Genomic DNA, 21979 nt, shown 5'->3' on the forward strand with positions numbered 1-21979 from the left:
TAAACATCGTTATCATGCACACAACCAGCAACGTTCATGTGACACATACAGATGATATATTATTTTAAAGTCATACTTGTGTAACTATAAAACTATGTTGGCGAGGGATAGGACGCCCTGCAAACTATACGGTACTGAGAAATTTCCGAGCAAACCCTGAAGGCATCAGTATCGTACAGCAGCGGTGGTGCAGATTCACTAGAAAGTCGCTCATCATTCCATTACAAGCGAAAATAACAAGAACATCAAGGTAAATATGTGATTGTAAATCTTATTTTAAGAATGCTTTGTGTTGCCCTCAATGTATTAATTTGCCAACGCACATTTCATCCTTTTAACGATCTTAGTAGCAACTCCTCGGTCCAGTCTCTCAGCAGGTCTTTTGGCTAAAAGCTAAAGCTACCGGCGAGTTCACATTTTCGGCCAAGTGTTAATCCTTCAAATGGGCCGGAAGTCTTGTAAAAACACCGACGAATTGCGAATGTAAAGCCAGACACGTGAATGCAAAGACTCGCACCAATAACAACTAGTTAAATAATACGAATATATGTCTTGTAATCCTGGCACTGAGTGCTAATCTTCTACTTCCGCATTGTTTCTCCGCCCTTTTCGTGTTGTAGCTCGTTATGTTCAAGTGACTGGTCCGATCATTTCTTCTTTTAAATGCAGTGGCTATACTTACGTTTGTTAGTATTTGATAAATGTTGTTGTGGTGTGCATTTGTATCGGTTTCCAGTTATCCAGTTATTTAAAAAAAAAAAAAAAAAAAAATATATGTATATATATGTATGTGTATATATACATATATGTATATATACTTGTATATGTATATATACATATATGTATATATACTTGTATATGTATATGTATATATACACATATATGTGTATATACAAATCTGCAAAAATGTGAATGACCTCACGAGGAATCCAAACAAATTATGAACAACTAAAAGTAAAGACATTTTCGCATTTATTAGCCTCTTTTGGAGTATTCGGCATACAGTAGATCTCTAAGCGGACCTGTATGGGTACTTTTGAAATAACTTCACGTTACTTTGTCCGTAGTGCATATGATATCAAATGGGAACCTTTAAATCTTTGCGTAACATTCATTTTATGTCTATTTGAAATGTAGGTCCTTATGAGTAAAATGCTATTCTAAAGTTATGTACATATAACCTTTTTAAAAGAAATAATTTAAATTTAAATGTATTTTGATTAGAATGTTTGTCTCATTTAATTAAATGTATTCTCTCTTCCAGCAACAATGAATGTGGATCATGAAGTAAAGCTGCTGGTAGAGGAAATCCGGCGACTTGGCACTAAAAGTGAGTCAGTTCTTAATCATGCGTAGCTTAACAATTCCAATTCCATACAGTGCTGTGATGTCCTAGCTCTCGATATATAAATACTCAAATATTTCACCCATTTTCACAGCAGATTATTATTATTATTATTATTATTATTATTATTATAATAATTATTATCATTATTATACTTATGTGTAACTTTGACACTCGATTGTTAAAATGCACAAATAATATGTAAATAAAGGCTCCTTTAATTAAAATTCCTCATAAATGTAATCACTTTTTTAATTGATAGTGACACAGATTTGATGCTGTTTTAATGTATATATGTGTGTGTGTATATATATATATATATATATATATGTATATGTGTGTGTGTATATATATGACACTAACATCATCATTTCAGTCAAGTAAAAGTACAGTGTGTAGGAATTAGTGACGCCCAATGGTGAGATTGCAGAGTGCAGCCAATGAAGGACTCCTCTGTTCACCCCTCTTTTTCCTAGAAAAGAGTGATAATCGTGACTTAAATATAGTATTGTGGTGTCTCTAGTGATTCCCACCCCTATTAACTAATCTGGTATTGCTATTTCTGTAGAGATAACTAGGATTAATAGTAAATAACCACTGCTGACGTCTCACTTCAGATGCCGATGGTCAAACCAGCGTGACGTTTGGTATGTTGTTCCATGACGACAGATGTGCCAACATCTTTGAGGCACTGGTGGGCACTCTGAGAGCCGCCAAGAGGAAGAGCATTGTCAATTACGAGGGAGAGTTGCTTTTGCAGGGTGTCCACGACAACGTTAATATTGTCCTGCTCCAGCAGTGAGACCGAAATCAGGACCAGACGCAACTGTGGGTCTCATTGAATCCCTCCAAAGTCTTTTGAGTTTTTTGTGTCGCGTTTTAACCTCCAATGCAATGACCAAACAGAAATGAGACCCAATAGTATATCAGCAGACCCCAGATGACACGTCAGCTTAATAAGATTTAATTTGACAGTTTTGGCAATATTTGAGCTTCGTTCACGTTTTCAGATGACAAAGGAAAAGTATAGTTTTTCTCTTCCGCTGGTGCTGCCATCTTATCCTCAACCACGGGACTATAATATCATTTTTGTTGCGCTTTTACAACTATAAATGTACAAAGTGTGAATGTAATTTTCTGTATGTAAAAACATTGATTTGTTTATTTGTGTGTGAAATCTGTAGTAACTATCACAACAGAAATGCCTCTTTTGACGTCAACAGTGTCATATCGGGGCTCACGGGAGAGATTAGCTATAGCGACTAACTAATTATATTTATAATAGATGAAACTTGTTTGGTCTGTTAAATGTCAGAAAATGTTGGTCGGTGTTCACTACAGTTTGAACGATTTCTTTGTACACCTCAAAATATTCACATTTAAGAAGCTAATTATGGGTAATTGTCGTTGCGGCCCAATTTGTTTTTAAAGCTGCACTAGCAAATTATCAATTAGGATTTTCCATATTAATCTAATGCAGTTTTAAAACCGTGTGAAAAACAAAAATGTGTCCACTGACTGTGTCACCAAATGGCCATTCCATTTTTTGTTTACAAAGAGCCATTCATACTACCTCCTGTGGAGTTTTTTGAAAAAAAAAGGTTTAAAAAAAAAAAGACCAGTGCTGCGGGAAATATAACAACTTCTTTTTTTATAGAAACTACAAAGACAAGTGCAAGTACATTTCATTAAAAAAAGAAGAAGCAGATTTTGCACCTTTTTGTACCAACTGCAGTGTCTTAAAGAGTAGTTTTAAATCTTTTCGTATGTGGTCATGAGGAAGTCTCTCTGATAAACAAATGTCAAAACTTGTATTTCTTTGGAAGAAATGGTTGATAAACAAACAGATGTGTTTAAAAAAAAAAAGAAAAGTGCTTTTTCTTTTCTTTTTCTTTTTTTATTGCCGAGTCATTACAGGGTGATTGGCGCCAAATGAGAAAGATATATTTGTTCTAAATCTCAGGACCAAATTGAAACAACCAAAACATGGTAAATGACAACACATGATCCTCTTTTTTTTTTTTAATTTCTTAAATTTAATTCCAGCTGCTCGATTGTTTCCACACTGCCATTAATCCACACAACTTTAATATCATTCTGCCACTTTTCCTTTTGTGCAATATTTGTCTGCCATTTTAGGAAAAAATAGCCAAAAAAAAGAAGTAATATTTTACTTTGAAAAACATTCCAACATATCATCTGTATACATCAAAGTTGTTGGTTTATTTTTTCCAGTCAATATTGAGCCTCATTATGGGTTTGCTTTACATTAACTGCTGTTTAAATCTTCAGGTGTTGGTGGTTTGACTTGAATTTATTTTCTTATTATCTGTTTTAAGAAGCCATTCGTTTGTTTAATGATTGTCCTCTTAACTGTGTCGTTGCATGAATTTGGTGAAATTGGGTAAAGTGAGTTTAAACCTATGCTAATTATGAATGAAACTGGTGGGTCACATGACGCACAATCCCAAACTGCTTGCCTCGCTGTCATTTTCTGGAATTTCTAGATTAGCCTGCTGTTTCTGCTGCACACACTGTGTGTATGTTGGGAGTTTAAGATGGCTGTTTGGTTTTTAAGTGACAATCGGGGCAGTGCCAACAACCCGGGTCATCTCTGAAAACTAACAGAATGCCTTTACAATGTTTTTAAGTGCGTCATTACTGTTTGGGGTTTTTTGTATGGGCAATAACACATTCCTAAGGAGGACGGAATGAAAAAATAAATTCTTAACACTTGAAACCTTCAGCCAACTTTGAGTCACGTTTTTTCTTTCTTACTTTCCCTGATCCCTAAATAGGATCTGAATCTCACTTTATTATTTAGAGATGATCGAGAACAACATTTCTTGTCTTGGCAAGAAGCTCATAAAATTTGATTATTTTTACATTTCAGGTACTTTTTTAATCCCTGTAGGAAAATTCCTCTGTGCATTTACCCATCCTCTACTAAGACCCTTCCTAGAACTAGGAGTAATGGGTGTTGGGTATCATGCTCAGGGGTACACCAGCCTTTTTTGACCTGGTAAGGATTCAAAGCCTTTGGGTTACAAGCCCAGTTCCCTTTCCACTTGGCCATGGGCTAAAGCAGAGCCCAAAGCTATTAGCTTCTACTGTTTGATAATTTGATTGTTAGTCATGTTTACACTGTCTTAATTTGCATCTGATAAGCAAGACATCTTTAAAATCATCAGATTTATGAATGGAGTTTGGTGCACTTTTGAATAAATTGTTATTTTATAATTTAAAAATATTAATTAAAACTGTTTTGGTTGTATTTGAATAGCACTGGTGCTACGCAGGCATTTTTACACTGACTGCATTGATGTGGCATTTCTTAATTTGCTGAACTGCATATGTCAGCAGTAAAATCCACCAAGTTGATTTAATATAGTAGGAGACATGATGATTAATGCAGCCTTGAAATATCACCACCCAGCCTGGTACACTATCTGCTGTCATAACTGCTAAATAGGACAGTGATGCCTGCCCCACAAATATGTGACACTGATCACTTCTCTTCCTCTACTGTACATCCCCAATCCCCTTTAGCTACTGGTGCTTTCATGTACCGTGGGAAATCCCTGATAGGACAGATTATGTCACTCCAAACGTGTCCTGACCTTGTTGTTTCAGCTCTGGCCAGTCATTATGTCTTCCTATCAGTTTGAAATAGTTTTTTACTTAAAATAAATAAATAAATTCCTACATTTATGCAAAATAGTACTAAAAAAATCAATCAGTGTTCAACAGGTTTGACAGAAAAGCAGCTATAAACTGTTATATAAAAGTTATAAAAAAAAGCTATAAAAGTTGCCACTACTACTATTTTTCTATTACCTTTATACTCTTAGTCATGTCATAATAATAATAATAATGTACTATTGTGATTTTAGTACTTGCAAATGTCTTTCTTTATTTAAACAGCACAAAACATAAAGATATTCCGCTTACAATCACATGTCCCATTATAAAGTAGCCCAAGATTGAAAAGGTAAATTGTCAGTATCACTGATCAATTTAAATTTTACAACTTAACTGAAAAGACAGCAAGTATATTGTCATCTATCTATCTATCTAGCGAACTAGCTAATTAGTGAACTAGCTAATTAGCGAACTATTAAATGAAAGGGTAAAATCGGAGCTTTGCTACAGACATTGAACGCAACATAAGTCTTTGACAGCCAATGGCGGGGGGCGGGGTCTTGTGACGTCAGGGGGTGGAAGAAAACAGCAGAGCAGGAATCAAAACAAGAGACGGACACGCCTTCGCCCTGAAAGGTAATTTATTCGCTGTACGTGCAGCGCGGAAACCTTCATGTCGTCCACGAGGAGACTCAAAACAATACAGAGAAAACAAGGAGAACAAATAAACTAAAAACCACCAGGGCCCGCTGCACGAATGGAGTCCACGGAAATGTCAGGCAGCGCTAACAGCCGCCGCCAATGATAGAGGTCGAAAATAACACTGACATCCGAATCCTGTAAAATGCCCAACCAGAAGAACAACAAGGGAAAGAAAAGCAAACGCACCAACAGTAGCGGAGATGAGCAGGAAAATGGAGCCTGTGCTGCCGCTGTTGCTGCAACAGGAGGTGCAGCCGCGGCGGCTACGGTGGCATCGGCATCGGCATCGGCGGCTTCAGCTTCAGCTTCAGCGGCTGCTGCACCGAGGAACGAGCGCTCCAGCGGTAAGACGCAGAGGAAACAGACAAAGATGTGGTCATGAAGTTTAGTTGCTGATGTTGTTGCCTTCCTGCCAAAGGAAAGCTCTGTCCTGTCTGTCTATCTGTCACATACATGCATGGTGACCCCCCTCTACCCGCCCACTGTGCACTTCTGCCCCACCGGGAGAGAGCACAGTACCAAACTTCTATCTAAAATGTCGGCATTTTAATGCTTCCTCGATTATTAGCCGAGTGTAGCCCGGAGTGGCTCATCACGACTTTAGGCCTAGCATGAATGGAATGATTTATTGTGATCGTCGTTGTTAACTAGAAAGTAGCCAATCCTTATCTGTGCTAAAATCACAGTTTATGCTGTACCTTTGTAGGCTCAGTGCTGTGTTTGATATCCAGGAAATAATGGGAACTTCGGGCATAAAAGTAATCTGTTATTGAATTTATTGATATTCCATGTAAGCCGAATTTTAAAGTGACTGAAAATCTTTCGCAATCCTTATTGAGGCATGCTTAAACTGGTTCCATTTGTCCCTGACACGCAGGAAATCGTACAATTGTTAAAACTGACAACGGAGTTTGGCGCAGCGAGCTTCTAGCTACGTATCAGCCACGAAAATAAGGTTCCTTGTTGTGAAAATGTGGTATATCGGTGTGTGTGTGTGTGTGTGTAATGACACATCGCAGCACGTCGTTGTCTTTACATTCACGTTGATGATGGATGGCTTATGCAGTTAATGTGCAGGCCTCGGTTTCCCATGATTTCCTGACGCGTACCGTGTCCAGTTTTTAGTTGTGGCCCTTCTCCTGGGGTAATACTGACATCTCACCGCTTGTCTGCGCACTCAAGTACATATTCATCCCATACAGACTTATTTTTAAAGAAAAAAAAGAAAACAATCCAATACTGTTGTAGATACAGTCAGTTATTAATATTTCAAATGTATTTTTATAGACTTTTATTTTGAAAAGCCACCTCACTCTATATCTGAAAATCATGCTTCATGTTTTAGTATGTCAGGCCTAGTCTGTTGTAACAAAGCCTATGCTAAAACAACAATAAATCAATTCCCCTTTCTTATTTTACTAATGAAAATCAATAAACTGAACATAAGGTAGTTTATAATTGTACTTATAAAGTATCAAAACTGATCTACTAACTAGTTTGTTTTTTAAAGAAGTGTAGTAAACATACAGTTGATAATATTCAATATTAGTCAAATCATTTGTTAATTGACCATATTTTTTTGCTCAGTAATCGATGGTCACTGACACCAATAATCCCGGTATTGACCTCATTCTGGATTTATCATTATCTCAGTTTAGGTTGTAAACACAAGTTGCTATTAGAATATTATTCCATGCATATTTCCCGATGATTACACATCCACTGCTGTGAAAACTCCCAACAGGTCATTATAATCAGATTAACACCTAGTACATGTTTACATAATGTGATTAAGACTGGAATACTCTTCGTGTGGTTATTCTTTATTCAGAGTATGATTCCAATTCTAATTTGAAAAAAGTAGTCATTAATATGGCAGAATATTATTCAGATCATTGTCTTAATATGGCTAATATTGCGGTCCATATATAAACAGTCTATGCTGTGCTGCTCTTTTGGCCTTAGGGGGAAAATGTGATTTGTGTTTGTTTTCAATATATTGTAATATTTTACTCACCAACAACTCATCAGTTAATAAGCAGATGATTACATAGTTGCAGCTAAAAGTTAACCATTTAAATGTAATGTAGAATTTAAAATGCAAAGCAACGATTAATATTTTAATATTATTTGCACAATTAAAGATTGCACCTATATTAAGTTACAAAACTTAAATTTCCTTGATTCCAAAGCAGAATTATTGTTTCCAAAAAAATCTGCAGTTTCTAACATATTAGAAGCTAGAATTAAAATACTAACTAGTATTACTTTCAAAATTGTCGACTTTGAGTTAGTCGTTAATTTACGTTTGCTGGTTCCAACTTGGTTCATCCAAAAAAATCATTTGCAATTCTGTAAAATGTTAAATATGAAGGAAATCAGGCTGTTTTGAAAGTGAACTTGTATGAGAAACACATAAACTGCTTCCTCCTCATGTCTCCACTCAGAGACCCAGTGTGCGACTCCTCTCGGCTGCAGCCTCGGCCGTGCCATCGACCTGGAGAAGGACGAGTACCAGCGCGTGCTCTGCAACAACGAGCTCTGCCCTTACGGCAACTGGATGCACCTGCAGTGCTTCTACGAGTGGGAGAGCTCCATCCTCGTCCAGTTCAACTGCATCGGCCGCGCGCGCTCCTGGAACGAGAAGCAGTGTCGGCAGAACATGTGGACCAAGAAGGGCTACGACCTGGCCTTCAGGTTCTGCTCTTGCCGCTGCGGACAGGGTCACCTGAAGAAGGACACGGACTGGTATCAGGTGAAACGCATGCATGACGAGCGCAAGAAGAAGCCGTCGGAGAGGAGTGCGGGCAGGACTGGCGCCTGTGGAGGCGCTGTTGGTTCTGGGGATGGGTTTTTTGAGGATCTTAAGAAGAGTAAGCCAACTTTAGGAGCAGCAGCAGCAGGAGGAGGTAAACAATCCCACAGAGCCTCTAGTCAGGAGTTACCTCGTAGACAATCAGTGGACCGACAGAACTCTATAGAGAGAGGAGCAGCTGCAGGAGGACCCTTTCCTCCAGGACTTCCTCAGAGATCTCCCTGTGGCTCTCCTGGACAATCCCCACCTACTGGTTTCTCCCTCTCCCCCACTGCTGCCTGTGGACCAGGAGGAGCAGGAGCAGCTCTGCGGGGTTCCCGTCAGCTGGGAGAGTTTCTAAAATCAGCCGTCCACATGGACCCGCAGAGGAAGCACCTTCTGATGGGGGGAGCCCTCAGCAGGAGCGGTGGCTGCTCGATGGGAGCCGGCGCTGGAGGTCCTCACCTGGACCCCGGGTCTGTACTTCCCCTGCCGCTGTCCCTGGCCCTGCCGCTGCACCACCGTCTCACCTCTGGCAGTATTGGTGACGGCGCCCACCCTCACCCGGTTCAGTTCCTGAGGAGGCTGGACCTCTCGGAGCTCCTCACCCACATCCCTCGACATAAACTCAACACCTACCACGTCCGCATGGAGGACGATGCCCAGGCCGGCCAGGGGGAGGAGCTGCGCAGGTTAGAGTGACTGATTTTTTACAATTTATACTTTTAAACTGCACTCACTCAGTGGGTGAGTATCGCACGTTAAAAGTTAAATTAAATGTGTCAAGCAACTCCCTCTTCTTGTTGTTTATTTTGAACTATTATAAACTAATCAGTGTGGTGACGGTGCAGTAGAACATTGTAAATGTGTGTGCACTTTTAAAGCAGCCACCTCAGTTATATTAAAAACTGGATGATGAGATTATTTGTAGGTTCCAGAAAACATCATTACTGTTTTAGTTGCCTGCTCACATGGTGCTGTTTTTGGCTGCAGCCAGCTTTAGCTGAGCTTTAACAAGGCCTCCACACACACACACACACACACACAAGATATTAAACATCAAACACAGAAAATGATCAGCGTCGCCGGGGACGACAGTGGAACAGAGGTGAACGTAGAGTGAATACGCTGCTCCCTGAAGTCATTTTTTAACCTTAAAATGACAGAATGTTGAACCGTAATTCCCAAACTTGGAAATGATCAAGTTCTCAAATGTCTAATTGAATTTTAATGATTGTTTTGTTATATAGAGCAAAGAATCTAGAAAATATTCACATTTAAGAAGCTGAAAAATCTGAAAACTTGTTTTAATTCTTTAAAAAAAAGACAGAAACTGACTAATCGATGATCATAATAATGGATTGATCGAGTAATTGTTTAAAAAAAAAGCTACAAAGGTTCTCCAATACAAGAAGGCAACTTACGTGTCAAAATCTGATATGGAATAATACCACAAAAATAACCAGAAACCAGAAAATATTCAAATTTAAGAAGCTGATAAAACCCTTAAACCGATTCAACGGATCATCAAAATAATTACTGAATGCTTTGATTCTCAGACTGAGCTCTGTTTACCGTAACGTGTCCACGATTTTTGGCCCGTAGGTTCATCCTGTCGGCCCTCAGTGCGAGCCAGAGGAACGTGGTCAACTGTGCGCTGTGCCACCGGGCGCTGCCCGTGTTCGAGCAGTTCCCCCTGGTGGACGGAACGCTGTTTCTCAGCCCCTCGCGCCACGACGAGATCGAGTACGACGTCCCCTGTCACCTTCAAGGTCATTATTATTATTATTATTATTATTATTATTGTTGTTGTGTCTGGCTGAATGGTAACGTCAGACGAGGAACATTTGTTAAATATGTGAGGTTTGATGTTGCAGGTTCAAAGGCTTCATTTTCTGTAAAAAAAAAATGGAAAATATTGTTTATTCACTGAGGAAATCTCCAGGGACTTTACATTATATCACATTAAACACACCAGAACTCCACAAAAAAGAATAGATTGCGTACATGGAATTTGCAGCTTTTAAATCCCGTCTAAAACATGTTTTGTTTTTTTTACTTACTGCTTTTATCTAAACAATAAAAAAAAAATAGGTAAGTTTCTTTCCATTACTCTTGATATTTTTTATTATTTATTATCACCTGTATTATATCACATTCAAGATTAGGTTTTCCACATGCGACACATCGAAACAAAATGCATTACTGTACGTTATCAGTAGATTAGAGCTGCAACTAACAATTATTTTCATAATAATTGTTAATTAATAATTATTGTTTGGTCCAAAGTCAGAAAACGTTGAAAAATGTTGATCAGTGTTTGTCAAACCTGGAAATAATGAGGTTCTCAAATGTCTCAAAATGATCTTTTGTTATGTTATATGGAGCAAAGAAACGAAGAAAAATATTCACATTTAAGACGCTGAAACAATCAGAAATCTTGTTTTAATCATGAAAAAAGCTTCAAACCAATGAATCGATTATCAAAACAGTTTTATGACGAATCGGGTATTGTTTCAGCTCTACAGTAGATTAAAAGAAGACAGATGGAATTATAACAGTCTCATAAAAACTATGAAAACACCCAGAAACATGAGTCGGGTATTGCACTGAATTGGTTAGAACAGTAACAGTAACAACCATGCATCAATACATCCTGTTTTTCTATGTAAAATGTATTGTTATTTTGTACATGAATATCGCTTTCTTAAAATTCTTTCTTAAAAAACACAGGGTTCTGACTTGCCGTGAATGATTGTTGTCGTTGTCGTTTCCTTCTTTCCTACAGGCAGGTTAATGCACTTGTACGCCATCTGCGTGGACTGTCTAGAAGGCGTCCACAAGATCGTCTGCATCAAGTGCAAGTCGCGCTGGGACGGGAGCTGGCACCAGCTGGGCACCATGTACACGTACGATATACTGGCTGCCTCGCCGTGTTGCCAGGTACAGACGCCGATCTCTGCGCTGAATCTGCGGAATAATGATTTCATTGCTTTGGATTAGACGCTCAAAGGGGGCACAGCACCTAAAAGTGGAATCCTGGTATATACAGTAGAAAAAGTATTTCTGATTTTTTTTCCTCCAAGTACCGCCAGAGGAAGCTAGCGTGCCACAGTGTTGGCGCGTTCCACAGTACCTACGCAACGTGGGCGGAGTCATCATCGCACGGCTGCATGAAACTGCCGTGACTTCGTTTCACACACACAAACACAAACAAGTGACTAGTGACTTGTAAAGCAGTCGTTTTCAGTGTAACTGAATCATTAGAATCAGTGAATTAAAACTATTTGTTCAGTACTTCCTCCAGCCATGCCCGGAGCACAGCGGCTGATATACAGCAGTAGGGTTTGTGATGCCACTAAATACACCAGACTCCTCTGTTAAGTGTTGAGATTTTAGACATTTCCCTGGTAACTGTGGGAGATGAACCCACGTTTTTAGGATTGTTCCGTCTTTCTAACTGATCTACAGTTGTCGGACGTCTCTTCCTGTGACGGCACTCTGACCAGGTACTATGCCGCACCGAAGCGAGTAGAGCCGGTGGAAACACGACATATGCTAATTGGGCCTGTAACCTGAGATTATGTCATAACTGTGCTGTTCCCATGGTCACAAAGGAACTAACGAAATTTCTAACTAACTGACCCCGTCCTTGTCTCCTCTCCCCGTGTGTGTGTGTGTGTGTGTGTGTGTGTGTGTCCTCAGGCTCGTCTCAACTGTAAGCACTGCGGGAAGCCGGTGGTGGACGTCCGCGTCGGGATGCAGTATTTCTCCGAGTACAGCAACGTCCAGCAGTGTCCTCACTGTGGCAACCTGGACTATCACTTTGTCAAACCGTTCTCCTCCTACAAAGTACTCGAGGCCTATTGACAAATGTGGTTCACGCGTGCTAGTTCAGGTGCTTCTGTTTTCATTGTTTTTTCGTTTTTAACACGATCTAGGAAAAGATTTTTTTTTTTTTGAGGCGGGAGGGGTGGGGCTTAAAGGTGGTTTTATGTTTTCAAGTTCTCACTCTTGTTTTATTTTCTATGTATAGGGAAAAAGTATGACTCTAGTTTTAAAAAAAGGATAAATGATTCATAAATAACAGTTCCGGGTACAGTATATACAGTATATCTCTGCTGATTAAAGGAAAAGAAAGGTGTTGATAAAAGTGTGTCAGGTCAAGCCAACACATTTATCCAAGTGACAAGTGAATGTATCCGTATGCCAAAATTTGCTTTCATTTTTTATTTTTTACCAAAACAAAAAGGAAAAAAAAAAAAAAAGCAAAGATGAATCTTGAATAAAGCAGAGAAGGATACGCACTGGTGTTGGTTGGTGTATGTTTTTTTTTTCCCCAATTCACAGTTTCTGTTGGTGACTTGTCCCGGGAGTGACGTCAGCGTTGCGAGCCGGGCCAGTCGCGACGGTCTTTGCGGTATTTCGCTCACACAAACGAACACAACTTGTCCACGAATAAAAATGAAACATTACTATGTGTACAAACTGACTTAATGTCAGGGGATGGGAATAAAGGCACGGTCTGTAAAAATGTACATAAAAACGAGCAGTGTTTTGGGCTCTTATATGTTACACAGATGGAGAATTATGTCTTCGGAATGACTCGGCACAAATGTGTTTTTAACAGCTTCATACATTCAAAAAAGGCTTAAAATGACTGTATCGGACTAAGATAGTCGTATGTGATATTGGTGTCTCGCCATCCCTACCTAATGTGAAACAAATAAGTCAAATCCCATTTAAAAGCAGCAGTGTGGAGTCCTGTGCTGTGGTTTGCGAGGTTGGCTCCGACTTCCCGTGTTGGAAATCCAACCTCCGACTACAACTGGAACGCACCATGCATGTCTCTCTTTACCTGGCCAAGAGGCATTTTGACACACTCATAAATTGCTGTGTTTGTACGACTTAAACTGTACTTTTAAAACACACATTAGCTCGACTGAATTGAATTTCTCAGAGTCAGATGACCACACCCTCATAATACTGACTGATGACTGATGATTTTATGCTGTTTTGCCCCACTAGTGAAGCAAAGGTGGACAACGATTTTTGAATAAATATCGAATTGTGATTACTTTTGACTGACGTTGCGATTGCGATACGAGAGGGAATGGTCATTTTTTTACATCATTATTCTCATTTTCATTTGAATAACATTTTGAAATGACTCCTGAGTAATATTTGTGCAGATCTGTGAGAAACAAAGATGTTTTCCTCAGTCTGTAGAACATGATGTGCACAGGTCAGGACGATATTTAATCTGAAATGGTCATTTAACACACATTTTGGCTTTTCAGAAATGTTGCAGTAGTGCAAATTTGTAGTTCTTTTGGTCACGTCACATTAGCACACCGCTCAAAATAGCAACTTTAAGATGTATTTTTTGTTCTTGGAAATAATAGCTAAACATGTACAACACTGGGATTTTGATCAAATTACCATTCATTGTTTTTATTCAACAAATCCATTCCCGATAGTCCAGCTGAACCGCATGGAAAAGAGCCAACTGTCACAGTTCTCGTCAAGCGATTTTTAATTTGAAAACACACGCACACTTTCACGACGAATAACAAACATGCAATCTTGATTTGCGTGCTTGTTCTTCCTCATTTCAACATTTGATGCTCCAGTTTTCAAATACGATGTGGAGTCAGGACCCTCTGGTAAAAGAGAGTGCTTTATAAAAAAGGCTTTATAAGTGTTGCTTCACGGAGACACTTGATAGTTGTGAAAACTGTTTTATTTCCATCAGATCACTGCGGTACAGACCCTTCTGTTGTGTCCGTGGTGCTGACGGGCGCTTTGTTGCTCTGAGTGCCCTTCGGACTGGAGTCGGCAGACGTTTTTCCTTTTTGTGCGATCTCCTTCGCCGACGGCGGACGGAGGATGCAAGTGGCGGCTTTACCCTCACGTATGACTTTCGGCGGCAAAACAAATCCATACATGACCTCCATTTGTTGCACCATCTGCTCCAAAGTTGCATCCTGGGGGAAAAGAAGATTGCGCATGTTGATATTTGAAAGAAATCAGTGGATGATTTAGTAATCGATTAACCCGCATTTTGATTTGTTCTTTATGCAACATAATCGTGTGAAAGTTGGGATAACCTGAAAGCGTTTGGTTTAAAGAATTAAACCAAACATAAACAACAACCTGGTGTTGCTTTCACAAAGATTCACAAAGGAAATTAGACTGAACCTCAGAGGGGATCAGGCTTTGGCAGTTGTGGCTCTCGAACTCTAGGCCAGTCTGTTCACTATCTGCCTTAAAACTATTTTCCCTTTAACTGCTGCTTTTTACTTGTTTCTTTAAGTTCTTTCAATGTGTTGTTTTTCTGCAAATGTTGTATGTCTTGTTTTAAATGTCACTCTCTTTTGCATCACCTCCTCATCTCCTTTGCAAAGGGAAAGCAAAAAAAAAAAGAAAAGAAGTCTCCTCCTCACCAGGTTGGCTGTGGAGTCGTTGCGTCCCGCTCGCAGAGTAATCCGAACATGGTGCTTCTTCTTCAGCCAGATCTCCACTTGTTTGAGCTTGGTGGTGAGGTCGTGAGACGCGATGCCGGGGGAGAAGGCAAGCTCCTTCACCTGCACAGCAGCTGTGGACAAACAACACAACGTTGTGTCTTCACAGGCCTATTGGGACCATAACCATCTCCGTACACCTGAGTGCACAGACGTGATGTACAGGACGCCACATACCTGGCTTTGCTTTCTCTTTCTCCCGCCGTCTCATCTTCTCTTCGTGGATCTGCTTGCCGCTCATCAGCTGGTAGACGGGAGGGTCTTTGTCTTTATCGAGCAGCACCAACTTTAGTCCACGCTCGTCCAGTATTCTGAGCACATCTGCCCGATGCATGGTGCCCATGTTCTCTCCCGAATCACCTATCAACTCTATTTGCCGTTCCGGGATCCTACGGCCTATGTTGGTGAGAGGGACATCCTGCTTTTTCTTCCGTGGTGCAGGAGGCAGTTCTGTGTCATCTGCTGCTGTGGAGAGTGGAGACCATCTCCAGGAGGAAGAAATGATGCTTGATCTGTCAGGGCATTTGAGAAGCCGTGATGCTGGAGTCTGGGAACAAGGACCGACGGCCCACACAGCTCTCGCTGCAGGGTTTAGCACCCTCCTCAAACAAACTGCAGACATAACCTACACAAAATAAGGGGTGGATAATGAGTAAGATGCCTTATGTGATTATACATTATGTATAATATACAAGTGGCATTTTTTAAGAAGAGGCTATAATCAATTAATGACACAATGACGTGCTATTTCATAAAAAATAATGAATACAGTAACTACATTAAATTAAGTTTATAATTAAAAAAAAGCCACAATAACTCAACAGCTAATTTTATTTCTGGGTTGTTTTGGCTTCTTCCTTATGAATCATACCAGCCTCCATTCAAAAACTGGCCAATTGAAGATGCTTTAATCAAAGCCTTAGGGTTTACAAAGGGTAGTGACCACTGCAAGTCGAGTGTAAAAAAAACAACAATATTCAAATAAAAATTCATGCCGAATCAAATATTAGTCTATTATCTACGATATGTGGCATTTATTTCGCTTCTGAAAAGAAGCGTTCACTGGCTTTGTAATACATACATACATTTAAAACTGGACGACTTTTGAAGGGGAATCTGGTGTTGACAGAAAAGTCCGTGGACAGTAGCATTATGGACATGTATGTGTTGAATCAGTTCTCAAGACTTACGAACTTTCCATATACACTCATACTGTGTGTTTATCATCAACGCTGCGCAATACTTTCGAAAAGCTGTCTCTTTTACTCACTGTAGGTCAACGCTGTTTATTCATGCTCTCGCCTTCTTCCGCCATTCTTCTTACTCTTCTTACTGTTGAGTTTAAGGGTCGTTGGCAACCTTCTTGAATGCGCGTTACCGCCACCCATTGGACTGGAGTGTGAATGGGGTATTTATGAGATTTATTTTTTCCCCAGTTCTGCATTAATCAGATTTTATTTTTCTGGCTCTGAATTGACTATATCTATAAATATCTATCTATCTATATATCTTTAGATATATAGATATAGTTTATTATTTTGCTACTTTAAAGCATCTGCCAAGAAGCTCTCAGGATGATGTTAATGATGTAATTCCTAGCTATCTCAGGCAGGAGATATGAATTTACAATGTATTTTTTTTTTCAGCTCTGAATTTATGAGATTTTTTTTCTAGTCTGAATTTACGTTAGAAATTTATTTACAATATATTTTTTTCAGTATATATATTTGTATATATATATATATATATACAATTTTTGTATATATATATATACATATGTACGTATATATGCGTATTGAGTGGTTATACTTGGTTATACTTTTGAAATTTACTTCACACTAAAGGCACATTTCTGTTGTAGTTAAATGAAATGATGTCGCAACAAGCATATCCATGAAGCATGATGTTATTTGAATACTTTTGCATGGGACAGTAGCATTTGGATCCATCTCTCAAAGCTTTCTCAGAAACTGTGGATTTGCAAGGCAAATATGTCGTTCTTTTTTTTTTTTTGCAGTGGGCAACTGTACAAAGTCAGACAACGCGACTGTGTGTGACTTTACAGTGCTGATGTTCAGAAAAAGAGGAAGGTAAGATCTGATTCTAGATTTCGCACAGAGCTTCTTTTTTGTTAAATTTGTTATAAATCTTCCACAGGCGTGAATGGATCGGACCCCTTGACTGAGACCTTAATTAAAATTAAAGGAAAAATGACACCAAAGCGCTGGATAGGGCAGGTTTTGTTTGCAAGCCTTCTGTGGATTTTCCTTGGTTGTAAGAACAATTAAGTTCTCTTCAAGTTCTCATGGTTATCTGTTCTAAACATACCATGTTGAGAATGTAACCCTAGTTTTTGTTTTTCATTTGATTTTAGGTGTTTTACAAAACGGAGTAGTGGAGGCTGACTCCAAAGCAAAGCAATTGTTCAAGGAATTTGTTACATCTTGTATTGTCGCTGATGACTTCACCTGCATTGTCAAAGGTAAGAATGCTCCTTTTTAAATGAGTCAAATAGTACATACATATATATATATATATATATGTATATGTATATATACATATATATATATATATATATATATATATATATATATATGTATATGTTGAGAATATGACTCATGCCAACCTCCCTCGAACATTATTAAATGTGTGTTTTCCAACAGATTTTGTGGTCTAGGATCATGCCAAGGAATTTAATTTCATTGACCCTTTCTGTGTATATTTCTCTTGTGTATTCCAAACAACATGAACATTAACAATTTATTTATGTCAAAACCACTTCTTTTTAAAAAAAATGTATTTCTTCCACGACCATACTGGAACAGAAAATGGTGTTAGCGTCATCTGCAAACACCACTAATAAATGCTTTAATATATGTGATACTAATACAAAACAAACACTTTTGGTCCTAAAACTGACCCACAACTGAATCAGCATTCACAGCATCATTCATTTCTTGATATAAATCAAATTTATGTTGTTGTTACATTGTCCTCAAACTGCTAGTTCTGCTCTAAATGAGTAACACTTCACTTATTTCTTCATCACAGGTTCAACTCTATTTGTATTTCTGAATGAAACCAGCAACAGTGAGTCTACTTTGCAGATTATACTGCATTAGAAAACAAGTATCAGCATTTGAACCACATTCGTGAATTTACTTAACTGTGTTTCTGGCGCAGAGGAAGACTTGCCTAAACTGAGTAGTCGTGGTACTTCTTATTTTCTGGACCTCAAAAAAGGGCATACTAAAAAGAACGTAAACGTGTATTTCCTCCATGGCAACTGCTTGCAGTCATTTCGCACACTGACAGGTGATATTACAACAACACCGTTTTTGTGTATTGTTCCTGGTTCATCACTGTTGTGAGAGAGAGAGTTGCATTTAAATGTCTGTTCATTAAAGGTGACACGAATACATCCATCCAATCTAAACCAAAACCTCAAACAACGCCGCGAAAATGTGACAACTTCAACTACGAAACGGAAGGTAAAGTTTGTTTACACAGAACATTTTAGACAACAGGATTTGAGCCAAAAGGCCTTCACAGTAGAGAAAATAGGTTTTCAACAAGGCAAACACGAAACAAAACAATCACCTAAATGGTGACAAAGCACAAACAGGAATGAAAGCGAGAGCTATTCACTTATGATATAATGTCGCAATGCAATTCAAGACATCCATGGTGGCATTTCACACTGTTAGTAAAAGTATATGTGCCCGTTTGGATTGTGGCGCACTTCACAATAAAAACATACATTTATGATGCAAAAATAAATTAAATGTGTTTAAAATCAGGTAAATTATAATGTTGACAACACCAACTAATATATATATATATATATATATATATATATATATATATATATATATATATATATACATATATATATATAGACATTTTACATACACACCCACATATTTGTGTGTATATATATCGTGTATGTATATATATATATATATATATATATATATATATCGTGACGTCACTGCCGCAACTACATCAACCTGTAGTTACTTATCACAACATCTCCCCTTTTCTTTATCTTTTCTTTAATTAAAGATAAACATAAATGTGACAGTCTCACTCTAGGACTTTGGGACGTCCACAGCAACGTGGGGTTTATTCTGGCCCCGATAGTTGCTGTTCCTATGATGTGTGTGTGTGTAATTATCAGATCCTACACACTCTGTACATGGAACATAACTTTAACCAAGGAACATGTAATGTTATTTTCCCCATAACAATCTTACCCCACATAATTACTAAGGAAACAGGGAACAGTGTGAAGGGGAGTGTCATTAAGTATTCAAGTGTCTCTATATCTGAGAGGTACTTCAGAGGACATCCAGAGGTACCTCACGACCTCTGGATGTCACCTGAACAGCCCTGTGTGGGGATGACTGGGGTGGTGAGCGTATCACGGGTGGATCTTTCAGTCTCTGTGGCTGGGTCTAGCCACAGAAGGAGGGCTGCTGGGCAGCTGCAGCGGAGGTCCCTCAGGCTACAGCTGCTGCTGGTCTGGAGGGTCAGTAGGCTCCGGGACTGCATGCAGATTCCTTCTATTGCGTTGCAGCACTGCACCGTTGTCTGTCTTTACAATGACAATGTAAGACCGGGGCTCAGTGCACTTGCCAATGACTTTAGCAGACATTCTCCACCCCTTTTCTCCATCCAGTTTCAGGCAATTCAGGAAGTGGCAGGGCAGAGTGACGGCGGTCATAGAAGAACTGGTAGGCCGATTTAGCCTGAGCATCCTTTTGCTGGATTTGCTGTCTGCTCACAGGAGTAGCGTGTAGTTTGTCTTCCAGCATAGGAAGTGTGGTCCTGATGTGTCTTCCAGTCATAAGTAAAGCTGGGCTCACACCAGTAGCAGCACTAGGGGTGGCTCTGTAGCACATCAGAGCAAGGAACGGATCAGGCTGCTTTAAGATGTGCGTAGCAGTCTGCACAGCTCGCTCTACAGCACCACATTTGCCTCGGGGTAATGAGGGCTGGTGGTTGTGTGTGCAAACCCATAGCTTTGGCGGAAGTCTTGAAACTCACCCGAGGTGAATTGTGTGGCATTGTCGTCATGTAGCTGTTTGGGCACCTCTGATCTAAGTGCAGCAGGGATGACTAGTTATCTTGATACAACACCAGTACATCGGTCTCAGAGAGGTGAGCTCTGGCAGAATAATATCCATGCAGGGATGAAAGCGGCGATGTCTGTCTCCTAATGAACTGCACTATCTTTTGCAGCTCTTCGTCCCGCAGTGTGGCTGAGGGGATTTTTTCAAGTTTTTGTGGTTTGCATTTTCCACCACTGACTCCACATATGCTTGTACTTCCTTGTCTGTGTGTTCAGCACCACTGTTAGTCAGTGGGCTCCTGGAAAGAGCATTGGCTACGACAAGGTGCTTCCCCGGGACATGCTCAGCCACCCCATTGAACCTCAGAACGCGCATTAGAAGTCTTTGGCACCTTGGAGGGACTTCGTCCAAATCATATGTGTTAATGAGGGGCACAAGTGGTCTGTGGTCCGTTTGTAGACGGAGGCATTCTATGCCTTGCACATAGCGGGCAAAGCGTTCACATGCCCACACGCCTGCAAGACACTCCTTTTCAATTTGGGAGTATCTCTTCTCTGCATCTGATAGCGTGCGGGAGCAGAATGCCACTGGCTTTAACTCTCCCTCATGCTCCTAATCCGTAGCTTCTTGCATCAGTGCTGATGACAGTTGCGGTTGACATTGTAATATGCAAGTGCTGGGGCTGACACGAGCATAGTTTTTACCTTCTCAAACGCCTCTTCTTGTGCACCACTCCATAGTCACTCACTTTACTTCCTGAGCTGGGGAGTGATGGGATGTAGCTCAGAGGAGAGGCCGGGTAGGAACTTTCCAACATAGTTGACAAGACCCAGGGTCTGTATTTCCTCGCCTTGTACTCACTTGTTGCCAGAAACTTGCCAATACTCTTAACTTCGCCGCCGGGGCTGGTGATGGGTCCTTTCCTTGCAGAGACCAGCTGTGAGCGCTAATGCAGCCTGTTTAATCAGACTCTTGTTGCTACTGCTAACCGAGCATAACTCCTCACGTATACACGTATACGCGTAGTGACGTCACTGCCGCGACTATATCTATATATATGTATATATATAAAATGTCTAATCCGTTGCTTTGTTTTCAATGCCTTCTCTAATGTGGAATCGGTGCTTATCCGTGTTTTCATACACAGGACTCTGTCAAGTTAGATGTTTTGATCTAAAGACCATATGTGCCAGGTCTAAACGTGAACACTGCGATGATTCGGGTGAGTTCCCCTTTAAGATGGGGATATTTGAAACCCATGAGTAAGATATACAGTAAAAACAGCCAGGCCTAACATTACATACTGTGTGTTTAATTTATCAAATGTTTGCTGACTGATGCTCGAAATAAAGTGAGATGTCTCTTCCTTTCAGAAAGAAACTCCAAGAAAGACTATATCGTCAATGTAACGGCAGAGAATACTAACTGCTGTGTTAATCCAGTGAAGCAGCCTGATCAAACAATGTCTCTAGAAACACCAAATGAAGACACAGGAGGGGAAGGAGACATGAACGCACAGAAATCTGTGTAACTCACAATCCATTATGAGTTGTTATTGGAGGAAACATTTTTTGTTTTGTTTTTTCCATGCATACGCTACACGATATTTTCAGTCGTTTTTGGAAACCTCCAACTCAAACTGTATGGCTGCATCGCATGAAAAGCTAAAGCTCACGATTTACTTACCGTGCGATACCCTCACGAGGGACGAAACCATTGCTGATCGGGAGCCGGTCGTGAGGCGTTAATCGTGTATACTACACGACAAGCGATTGAGCTGTAACTCGGCCCGATCCCAAAAATAGTGGAAAATCGTCTCAAAATGGGCTAAAAACACAGTTCAAGCCCGTCTTTAGTGATAGTACCTGGTACCTGTCGGCCACTGATTGGTCAGAGA

The 21979-nt window shown here is 39.8% G+C and overlaps 3 protein-coding genes and 1 long non-coding RNA gene across 5 annotated transcripts; 3 read left to right on the forward strand and 1 right to left on the reverse strand.

Moving 5' to 3' along the window:
- Nucleotides 1-142: 142 nt before the first annotated feature.
- Nucleotides 143-4091, forward strand: abracl (ABRA C-terminal like). Its single transcript, XM_058613112.1, has 3 exons — nucleotides 143-250; nucleotides 1265-1330; nucleotides 1963-4091. Exons 2-3 carry the CDS (start codon nucleotides 1270-1272, stop codon nucleotides 2145-2147), a joined length of 246 nt encoding a protein of 81 aa, XP_058469095.1. The 5' UTR covers nucleotides 143-250; nucleotides 1265-1269; the 3' UTR covers nucleotides 2148-4091.
- A 1466-nt stretch (nucleotides 4092-5557) lies between these two features.
- heca (hdc homolog, cell cycle regulator) lies at nucleotides 5558-12790 on the forward strand. Its single transcript, XM_058614075.1, has 5 exons — nucleotides 5558-6033; nucleotides 8137-9175; nucleotides 10089-10255; nucleotides 11272-11426; nucleotides 12189-12790. Exons 1-5 carry the CDS (start codon nucleotides 5832-5834, stop codon nucleotides 12351-12353), a joined length of 1728 nt encoding a protein of 575 aa, XP_058470058.1. The 5' UTR covers nucleotides 5558-5831; the 3' UTR covers nucleotides 12354-12790.
- Nucleotides 12791-14208: 1418 nt separating this feature from the next.
- On the reverse strand, nucleotides 14209-16381 carry mtif3 (mitochondrial translational initiation factor 3). Of its 2 annotated transcripts, none has more exons than XM_058614077.1 (4): nucleotides 16278-16381; nucleotides 15185-15632; nucleotides 14930-15081; nucleotides 14209-14470 (listed from the first exon to the last, which is right to left on the reverse strand). In XM_058614077.1, exons 2-4 carry the CDS (start codon nucleotides 15627-15629, stop codon nucleotides 14240-14242), a joined length of 828 nt encoding a protein of 275 aa, XP_058470060.1. In that variant the 5' UTR covers nucleotides 15630-15632; nucleotides 16278-16381; the 3' UTR covers nucleotides 14209-14239. The 2 variants fall into 2 exon arrangements, with proteins under 2 accessions (XP_058470060.1, XP_058470059.1); XM_058614076.1 differs by lacking the exon at nucleotides 16278-16381 and adding an exon at nucleotides 16093-16239.
- A 1815-nt stretch (nucleotides 16382-18196) lies between these two features.
- On the forward strand, nucleotides 18197-21304 carry LOC131443251 (uncharacterized). Its single transcript, XR_009233587.1, has 3 exons — nucleotides 18197-18322; nucleotides 18415-18498; nucleotides 21230-21304. It is a non-coding gene; the product is annotated as an uncharacterized LOC131443251 (long non-coding RNA).
- Nucleotides 21305-21979: the final 675 nt, after the last annotated feature.

The sequence above is a fragment of the Solea solea genome, chromosome 17, assembly GCF_958295425.1.
Source record: "Solea solea chromosome 17, fSolSol10.1, whole genome shotgun sequence".
In the NCBI taxonomy this organism is placed as follows: domain Eukaryota; kingdom Metazoa; phylum Chordata; class Actinopteri; order Pleuronectiformes; family Soleidae; genus Solea; species Solea solea.

What these genes read in the sequence shown, in the direction of transcription:
- mtif3 (XM_058614076.1), bottom strand. Translation starts at nt 16,167, where the DNA reads ATGTCCATAATGCTACTGTCCACGGACTTTTCTGTCAACACCAGATTC. An exon ending in AAAGTCGTCCAGTTTTAAAT is followed by an intron (nt 15,633 to 16,092) that starts GTATGTATGTAT and finishes TATTTTGTGTAG; the next exon opens with GTTATGTCTGCAGTTTGTTT. An exon ending in ACGACTCCACAGCCAACCTG is followed by an intron (nt 14,471 to 14,929) that starts GTGAGGAGGAGA and finishes CTTTTCCCCCAG; the next exon opens with GATGCAACTTTGGAGCAGAT.
- abracl (XM_058613112.1), top strand. Translation starts at nt 1,270, where the DNA reads ATGAATGTGGATCATGAAGTAAAGCTGCTGGTAGAGGAAATCCGGCGA. An exon ending in CCGGCGACTTGGCACTAAAA is followed by an intron (nt 1,331 to 1,962) that starts GTGAGTCAGTTC and finishes GTCTCACTTCAG; the next exon opens with ATGCCGATGGTCAAACCAGC.
- heca (XM_058614075.1), top strand. Translation starts at nt 5,832, where the DNA reads ATGCCCAACCAGAAGAACAACAAGGGAAAGAAAAGCAAACGCACCAAC. An exon ending in CAGGGGGAGGAGCTGCGCAG is followed by an intron (nt 9,176 to 10,088) that starts GTTAGAGTGACT and finishes TTTGGCCCGTAG; the next exon opens with GTTCATCCTGTCGGCCCTCA. An exon ending in CTGCCTCGCCGTGTTGCCAG is followed by an intron (nt 11,427 to 12,188) that starts GTACAGACGCCG and finishes GTGTGTCCTCAG; the next exon opens with GCTCGTCTCAACTGTAAGCA.